Raw genomic sequence first — 9,466 nt, forward strand, 5'->3', positions numbered from 1 at the left:
AAAGGAATAAAGTAAGATAAGATAGGGTGCTCCGGCACCGAATGTAGCACATCCTCGCTCTGCTACACTGTAGTCGGGTGAGGGGTGTCACAGTTTGATAGAAACCATGACTCCAGCTCGAATTAGAATTTTGTAACAGAGAGATTCTAGTGCATAGTAACATATGATTATAGGTTCATTTAAGGTAAACCTTATTACTAGTTGGGTGGCTGTGGTATGCTATGCTAGGTGTTAACCATAATCTATGAGGTGCATAAAATGATTTAGATAAATCATTTATGGTAAGAAAGAGTTCTGATGATATTAAGAGTTAGTATCATATCTCATTGACAATTAGTGATGAGCCTAGTGAGTCACACACATACACAAGTAATCACCAAGTTAAATGTGATTTAATTAATTAGTTAAAGAGTTTAATTGATTAATTAAATAAGTTTGGTTTGCAATTAGATTGCAAAGTCCCTAGCATGGCTTGAAACCAAATCTAGATTATTGGATGTATAGTATAAGTTAAATTTATATTTAAAGTATTTAAATATGAATTTAATTATGAGAAATTTATTAATAGAGATTAATTAATTAATTTATATTTGTTATAATTGATTAGAAGAAGAGAAATAATTATTTTGGGTTGAAAACTCAAAATTAAGATACAAGGGTATTTTGGTCATTTCACAGGGTGATATATGGCACCATGAGATGGTGACACATGGCACTACACATAAGCTTGCCATTTGTCTTTTAATCATATAAGATGATCAAAGTCAAGATTAAATCTAAGTTTGACACTTGGCACAATGTGATTGGGTCAACTAAGCTAAGAGCCAATAAGAAGATGACATGTGGCAAGGGTTTTAAGTGATGACCTAGCTATATAAGGGAAGTGATGAAAGAACAAAATGCAATATGCTATTATCTCTTTGGTGCCGCTGCTTTTGAGTCTCTCATCCTCTCTTTTTCTTCATCTCTCGTCAATTCAAAGAGAATTGCCAATATTCTCTTGAATTAAAATTGCTAGAAATCGTTTCTAGTATCCTGCATACATCTATAACATCTCTAAAGGCAAAAACCTTAATTTCTAATTGATTGGAAAGGCTTGAGAAGCTGTTTAAGGGGCTGCCATTGATGATCTTGGTATGGACAAGCTAGAAGGGCAACATCTGGTGTCCTAGGTGCATCCCAAAGGGTACCAAACACAACTACAGTTCATCAAAAGGTTAGTGCACTTGTTCTTGATTTAATCTAGGGTTCTAATGAATTAATTTGTTAATTCTAAAATCTTAAATGGCAAATGTAGATCCAAAAACATATGAAAAGAGTTTTAATATGCTGTTTAACATTGAAATCAAATAGATAAACAATGAATCTTGCATGATGCATGAGACCTTAGAAGAAAAATTTTTGAATTCAATGATCTAAACTTATATTTTTTATGCTTCCGCTCCTTCATATTTGATTTAATTATGATTCCTCACTCTGATTTAAGAGTGATTCTATACATTCTAACTGTCCGAATAGACCTTAGTCACCAGAATAGTGGAATGTACAGAACTGCCTACCATGAGGGTGTTACACTACCCAACCTACAAAGTAACTCAAACAACACTTCTAAAACCAAGGGCCTCAAGCCCTCATCACAACAATATCATACGGCCCCTCCTGGACTCGCCAAACAAGACAAATCTCAAATAACTACATAATCCAGCAATAAGGCTTAAAACTAATATTTTGCAAAAACCATTCAAACTAACAAAAAAAAATCTATAAACATGCTCCGCAGTCCATAGCAATGCTATTATACTATTGCAAAAGGAATTATAATTTTCTGGCCACCTACGAATATTTTATAAATTTTATTCTAAACCTAGCGTTAGGAAAAAAGAGCAGTTTAGAGTTCGGGTTTATCTATGCCAATTATGACACCTGAAATCTGTCCAGGGAGTTTGAAAATGGCGAGAAGCATTATAATATTGACTCACTTTTGAAGTAGGTCCAGCAGCCCACCTATTTGGCTCAAAAATGCAGCTCCAGTCGCTAATAGAATTTCCTTAAAATAAGAACACCTACAAAAAGCCCACAATACTAGAAGTTAGAATATAATTTTATTTAATTAAATAGACCCATTAAAGACACAAAAAATCACTGTGAAATTTTTGGAACCCACCAAATTTTTAGTGTCAGAAAAATTTGAAATTGGTATCGTTACGAAGCTCTCGACGAGTAGAGTGTGTTGGTGGTCTCGAAATTTCAATGGGGTTCACGGTTTGAGAGAAATCTAATCCAAAAGTCAAAATAGGCTAAAACTTTTTGGATTTGATTCACACAAATCGCCTAATAAAAATTAGTTAAATAGGTATCCATGAAAAGCTTTTGAAAAGTAGAGCAAAAGAAAAACTGGACTGGGTCTGATTGGTGGCCGGATCAGCCAAAATCGACCCAAGAAGTTGAAGCGGTGTGTTTTGAAGGGGGAAACTTTGGGACACTTTTCCTGGCAGTTGGAGGGGCGGTGCCGGCGAGAAGGGGTGGTCGGAGTTGTGCTGGCTTGTGGGGGAGCAGGGGAGGTGGTCAGCCAATGGTGGGGAAGGGAGGAGAGAGAGAAAAAGAAGAGAGAAGGGGAGGGGCTGCATGCACATGGGAAGGGAGGAGAGAGAGAAAAAGAAGAGAGAAGGGGAGGGGCTGCATGCACGTGGGAAGGGAGGGAGAAAAGGGGGTGAGTCAGTCCGATTAGATCGATCTGCTCTGATTCGATTGAAAATTTTGATTTTTGCTATGCTCTGAAATTCAAAATGAGGTCCGAAAATTTCAAAAAAAATAAAAAAAACTTAAAAAAATTTGTGAAATCAAAATATATTTTAAAACTTGCTACGTAATCTTTAAATTAATTTTTAAAAATCATTCAAATTAATTGTTTCGAAAAATGAAAACCGATTTTGAAAACCCAAAAAATTCAAATTAAATACCATAATATTTACTATATTAAAATATTATAATTTACACATAAAATAATTATTTTAAAATTTAGAGTGTTACATTATAACTCAACTCATAATATTTTTGTGGAGTAATACTATTTTTCATAAAATAGTTAATTATAAAATGCTAATTAATTTAAAGAAAAATATATATATTTACTCCACGTAAAATAAAATACATAGATAATACTTTTCTTGGTGATATTATAAAAATATTAATTATTACTAAAACTAAATAAAATATTGTCATATAACATTTGACATTTAAAATTTATAATTTTAATTAAAATCATAACAAATTTTATAATATTGCGGAAACCATAATTATTTAACATATTTTTGTAACTCAACTTACAATATTTTCGTAAAACTATATATTTTTTTAAAAATGATTAATTAGGAAAAATTAATTAATTTAAAAAAATTAAAATTTCTTCACATAAAATAAAAAAAATATATAATATTTTTAATAATACTATAAAAATATCATTTATAAATAAAACTGAATAAAATATTATAACATAACATTTCATATTCAGATTTTATAATTTTAATTAAAGTTATAATATTTTATAATAAATTTTAAAATGCGGTGAAAACTACGTTGTTTTAACATACTTTTATAACTAAACTTATAATATTTTTGTAAAATGGTATTATTTTTTTAAATAATTAATCGTGAAAAGTTAACTAATTTAACAAAAAATTATACTTACTCCACGTAAATAATATATATATATATTATTTTTTGATAATAATATAAAAATATTAATTATAAATAAAATTAAATAAAATATTATAATTTAATATTTCACATTTAAATTTTAATTAAAATTATAATATTTTATACCAAAATTCAATATATTACAAAAACTGTAATAATCTAAGTAATTTTACAATTTAAGTTACAATATATTTATAAAATTATTTTCAGTAAAATATATGAATTTATTTAATTTTTACACTTTTAATTATTTTAATATTTCTCATATTTAATAAATTACCTATTACAGTTAGTAAATGACTTATTATAGTAAATAAATTTAATTTTATATTTATAATTTTAATTAACAATATCACGTGTCACATACCAATTATATTTGGCTATTAAAAAAATAAATTTACTTTATTTTAAATACAATAATTATAGAAATTCCCGTTATTCATTCTCGACCCAGGGGAAAAGATAGAACTTATGTTACAAAATCGGATTTAATAAAATTTTGCAGTCCGGACTCCATTTAATACATTAATGACTCGTGTCTTGATTTCCTTCTACGCAAGTTCTCTTTCTTCACTCTCACTCTCACTAGCACTCTAGACGACTAACCGGCGCGTGTGCTGGCATCGGTGGCGGATTTCACCTTGAACGTGAAGTCCATCTTTTTCAGGTATAGTTTGCCCCATTTACATTGACGATCGGTTGCTACGCTCATTTCTCCTAATTTCTGACACTCATCTCTCTCTAGAGAACCTCCTTCTACTTCTCTCTCCAGCTCTCTTTCTAACAGCCTTTACAGCCAGAGATTTTAGCATCGAAGCCCTTTTTTGGTTTGTTGTGCGTCTGCATTTGGTTTTTGTTTGTTTTTATTATAGTATAAATTTGATGATTTTAGGTTATTTATTTTGCTAATTTTTGGTATTTCTGGAAAAATAGATCTCTCTATTTTGTTGCGCATGAAGATTAGATGACATTTGGTAGTATTTGTGGTGGCTATTGATTATATTGGGTGTCATTTTTTCTTAGTCTAAGTTCTGAACAGCGGAAAATGCAGATGATGTTGGAGGAACTGTATACCCTTACCGTAAAGAACACCAAGCGGGGGGCTTCTTGAGCATTAGAGTCGTTCGTTTCTACGTTTCTTTATTTTCTTTGTTATGAATTCTTACATTTATTTTCTTTTCTTTTCTGTGTTTGCTCTGTTAAGAAAAGTGGTACCTAAGGAACAAACATCTCTCTCTCAAATATAATTTACTGTTCAAGTAAATTTGGCATTGATTTTTTTTTTTCGTAAGTGATACTATGGATTTCTACTGTTCTCCCCAGTTTAGTTTCTCAACATTTCTGTGGGGTACGAATAACTGCAAATGCTTAACTGTTTTCAATTATGTTTTGCTGTTCTATTGCATTAATCTTTCTCCTAATTATATGCTAGCTTTTGTGTGGTGTATGTAGGGGAAGTGTAAGCAGTGTGCAAGCTATTTATTATTATTTTTCACTTGTTATTAATTCATTATAATTTTTCATATACTTCCACCCTGTTAATCGAGAAACTTCGATAAAATCTGGAACATTTTTTATTTATGTTGAAACACTTTTCTATGATTTTCTGCCTCATTAATGACGTGATGGCTCTTTATGAAACAACTATTAACTATTTATGGATGCTTTGCGGATCAGGTACTAATTCCTCAAAATGTTGTGACGTTCAAAAAGTAAGCGAAGCAGGTAACTTACATGACCTTTTCAGTGTTATGATATAATCCTGTATGTTATTTAGGCATCTGACAGAGAGCATAGTAAATCTTATACATGAAATGCATGCTTGGTCTGGAGAATAATATCGGTTTCAATTAGTTGGCAGCTTCAGTTGGATTATATTAATATTGCATTATCAGAGGAGTCAGGAGTGGACTGCATTTAGTGGTTTTTTTAATATTAAAGTAGTAAAACTCTGTTCATTTTATGATAAAAAAATGCATGATTTTCTTCTCTGTTTTGTTATGCGGCCCAGCCGACCCCAAATTTTTGGGATAAAGGCTTAGTTGAGTTGAGTTGAGTTTGTTATGCGGCCCATTAATTAGTTGGCCTTGATGAGCATTTAGGAATCACCTCCTGGGTGTTGGCCCCAGGAGTTGAACCATGATCAACAAGGCAGGGAGCAAACTCACATGCCAACTGAGCTAACCCTTGGGCTTGCATTGAGTACTTTAGCTGGCTAGTTTTTAGTGCCTTATTTTTTTTTTCTGTTTATCTTCCCCTTTGTTTCATCGAATGTTAATTCTGGAAAATCTGATCAATATTTTCAATTAAAACAATGATTCAGCCCACATTGGTTGCAAAGATGAGTTCAAGAGGAGGGGTTGGAAGGACTTCAACTGCTGGTACTTGTAATAATGCGTCATCTGGGGGGGAAAATGCATCAGAAATCTCTAGTCCTAAGGTTGAGCGGTTGGGTCAAGGTGTAGTAGGCATTAGTTTGGATTCTGCAGAAGATGATGGAGAATGGGAGGTTATATCACGGAAGTCTAAGAACAGAGCTGGAAGCAGTGCTGCAAAATCCTGGGGTTCTCAGAATTCTATTTCTAAAGCATGGGGACATCCGGATGTGGTACAAAAGCTAGGCATGCGAAATAATGGTGGTTCAGGTAGGATGTCTGCAAATGCATGGCCAACTCAGGCTTTTGATTCTAAGAAGCCTGCTGGCAGAGGAAATACCAGGCCTCAATCATCCAATTGGGGCTCTGAGAACAATAACAGTGCTCCACAACCAGTAATTCCCCCACCTCTGGAGCATGGATGGAATTGGAAGTCTAGAGCTTGTGCAACTGCTCCAAATGGTTCAGAAGATGATCAGAAAAGAGATGAAGATACTGAGGTTAACAAAGAAAATGATGATGATGATGAAGATGATGATGAGGACGATGATGCCATGGAAGATACAGATGATGAGCTTCTTAGTGAAGACTTTGACTCAGATGCTAGCCAAAAGAGTCATGAGACTCGCAAGAATAGCAGATGGTTCAAGAAATTTTTTGAGAGTTTAGACAGTTTGACTGTTGAGCAAATCAATGAACCAGCAAGACAGTGGCACTGTCCAGCATGCCAAGGTGGTCCTGGTGCCATTGACTGGTACAGAGGCCTGCAGCCCCTAATGACACATGCAAAAACAAAAGGATCAAAAAGGGTGAAGCTTCATAGAGAGCTTGCAGAACTTTTGGAGGAGGAGTTGCGTAGGAGGGGAACTTCAGTTATTCCAGCTGGTGAAGTATTTGGAAAATGGAAAGGTTTAAAAGATGAGGAAAAAGACCATGAAATAGTTTGGCCTCCTATGGTTATCATTATGAATACAAGGCTTGAACTGGATGAGAATGACAAGGTATCTCTTTCTTTTTATTTTTGGTAATTAAATTTTGTAAGGTTCATTATTCAGGTTTTTTTTATTTTTTTATTTATTTTATTTATTTTTTTTATGAAGTTAGAGTTTTTCTGCTCTGCCAGATTTCTTAGTACTTACTAACTCTTCTGTGTGTTAAATTGGATTGTAGTGGAAGGGAATGGGCAATCAAGAGCTTATTGATTATTTCAATGGGTATGCTGCTGTAAAGGCTAGGCACTCATATGGTCCACAGGGACATCGTGGGATGAGCATTCTGATTTTTGAGAGCTCTGCAAGAGGTTATTTGGAAGCTGAACGTCTGCACAAACATTTTGCTGAACAGGGAACTGATAGAAATGCTTGGGATCATGGTCCAGTCTTGTTCCATTCTGGTGGTAAGCGCCAACTCTATGGTTACATGGCAGTCAAGGAAGACTTGGACATCTTCAATCAGCATTCACAAGGTTCTCTCTCTCTCTCTCTCTCTCTCTCTCTCCCTGTGTGTGTGTGTGTGTGTGTGTACACATAAAATTGGTTTGTAACTATTTTTTCATATAGTTGGTATTTGCTGATTATCCTCTCCCCCTCTTCTTTTCCACAGCCACCAAAAGGATGACAAAAATATGATTTATCTTATATAATAACAATGAGTTGACATGCTGTTATTTTGATTAGGGAGGTCAAAGCTGAAATATGAGATGAGGTCGTACCAAGAAATGGTAGTGCGCCAAATCAATCAAATGAGTGAGGATAACCAGCAACTTATTTGGTTGAAGAGCCGGGTTGCTAAAGAACAAAGGAAGACCAAGACTCTTGAGGAATCTCTTGAAATAGTGTCTGATAAGCTGCGCAAGACTACGGAGGAAAACCGCATTGTAAGGCAGAGAACCCAGATGCACCATGAACAGAGCCAGGAAGAGGTAAAACTACTTACGAAATACATCTCATCTCATAAGCAGAAACTAATTACTATGCTTTTCAGCTGACTTTTGCTAGAGAATGTTGTGTGCATGTGGCCTGTTAGGAAAGCCCTTGATGCTTATGTTCGTTCCTGAAAAGGAAAATTAGAATGGAGGGGGAGAACCCTGAAAACAACTACTTGGTGTCTTTTCAGCTTAAGTATCTATGAATGCTTATTTCAAAGCCTGCATTGAATTTTCTTTGCTTTAGTGTGTGTGTTTTATTTATATATTTATTTATTTTAAAGCATGCTGCTGACAATTCCGTCTAATTTTCTTTTGACCAACTCTAATGATTTATGAAGTTGGATTTCCAAGAGCAATTCTTCAAGGACCAACTCAAACTTATCCATGAAGCAAGGGATGCAAAGGAAGAGGATTTTGAGAATCTACAACAGAAAGAAAGGGAGAAAGCAAAGCAGCTAAGTTCCAGTCCTTCTAATACTGAGGATTATAGGCGCAGGTATGTATTGGTTTGAACAGTTAGTAGTAGTGTAGAAAATAGATTCCATTTCTTAAAGTCAACTTGATGACTGCTGTTTCATTGGCAATATATATGTTCCATTTACGGAGTGTAGGGTGGAAGAAATGGAGAAATTTATACAATTTCAGGACAGAGAGATGAAAGAGTATGTAGCTGAGAGAGATGGGCTTATTAAAGCACATGAGGAGAAGTTTGCCGCAATGAAGAGGAGGCACTGGGAAGAAGAGTTTGCGTTAGAAAAGGAGTTTGATGCTGAACTGACGTCCTTGATGGAGAAGTACACTCCAAACTCGCATACCAAACAAGGATGTAACAATGTTTGATATTTTACTTTTTTCTGAGATACAACCACCAAAGAGTAGGAAAAATATATGAAGGCCAAAAGCCAGTTTCTAGTCATTTGAGTCGGTATAGACTTTGCTTCATGTGCATGCATGCTTGAAGATTTCTTAAAATTTTAGTTTGGGAGTAAGCTGGCTGCTCTCTTTATTACTTTCAATGTTTACCCAGCTATGAGCTTTGGGTTTGATTGATACTAGGAATTTTATAGGCGTTTTCTTATGTTTTGTTTTGTTTTGACATTTTTACATGTTCTTTCGTCGGAAATCCTTGGATTTAGTTTGATGGTCGGGGTAGATATTTGACATATAGAAGTAATTTTTTGTTTTTATGAAAATAAGATTATTTAACATAAATATTCATCTCTTAAGTCATCTCTTGAGATTTTTATTAATTTAAGGGGGACAAAATAACGTTTCTTTAAATATGTTTTAATGGATAATATATATTAAAATTTAAAGTTGTTTGTACAATAATTTATCTAAAAAAAGTAGTTTTTGAGTTTCATTGAATAAATTGTTAAATTTTGTTAATAATTATTCAAATGAAATGGAATCAAGTTTGTGCAAGTCTAATTTAATTTTATTTTTAGTTTAATAAATTGCATTTAAA

General features: G+C 33.6%; 1 protein-coding gene across 2 annotated transcripts; it reads left to right on the forward strand.

Annotated features, from left to right (window-relative positions):
* Positions 1-4,204: 4,204 nt before the first annotated feature.
* On the forward strand, positions 4,205-8,914 carry LOC110662047 (protein SUPPRESSOR OF GENE SILENCING 3). Of its 2 annotated transcripts, XM_021820915.2 has the most exons (8): positions 4,230-4,363; positions 4,442-4,530; positions 5,374-5,421; positions 6,020-7,072; positions 7,242-7,536; positions 7,748-7,992; positions 8,337-8,494; positions 8,610-8,914. In XM_021820915.2, the coding sequence occupies exons 4-8, from the start codon at positions 6,038-6,040 to the stop codon at positions 8,836-8,838; spliced, it is 1,962 nt and encodes a 653-aa protein (XP_021676607.1). In that variant the 5' UTR covers positions 4,230-4,363; positions 4,442-4,530; positions 5,374-5,421; positions 6,020-6,037; the 3' UTR covers positions 8,839-8,914. The 2 variants fall into 2 exon arrangements, with proteins under 2 accessions (XP_021676606.1, XP_021676607.1); XM_021820914.2 differs by lacking the exon at positions 4,442-4,530 and having other exon boundaries at positions 4,205-4,363.
* The last annotated feature ends 552 nt before the right edge of the window (positions 8,915-9,466 follow it).

The sequence above is a fragment of the Hevea brasiliensis genome, chromosome 7 (assembly GCF_030052815.1).
Source record: "Hevea brasiliensis isolate MT/VB/25A 57/8 chromosome 7, ASM3005281v1, whole genome shotgun sequence".
NCBI classification, from domain to species: Eukaryota; Viridiplantae; Streptophyta; class Magnoliopsida; order Malpighiales; family Euphorbiaceae; genus Hevea; species Hevea brasiliensis.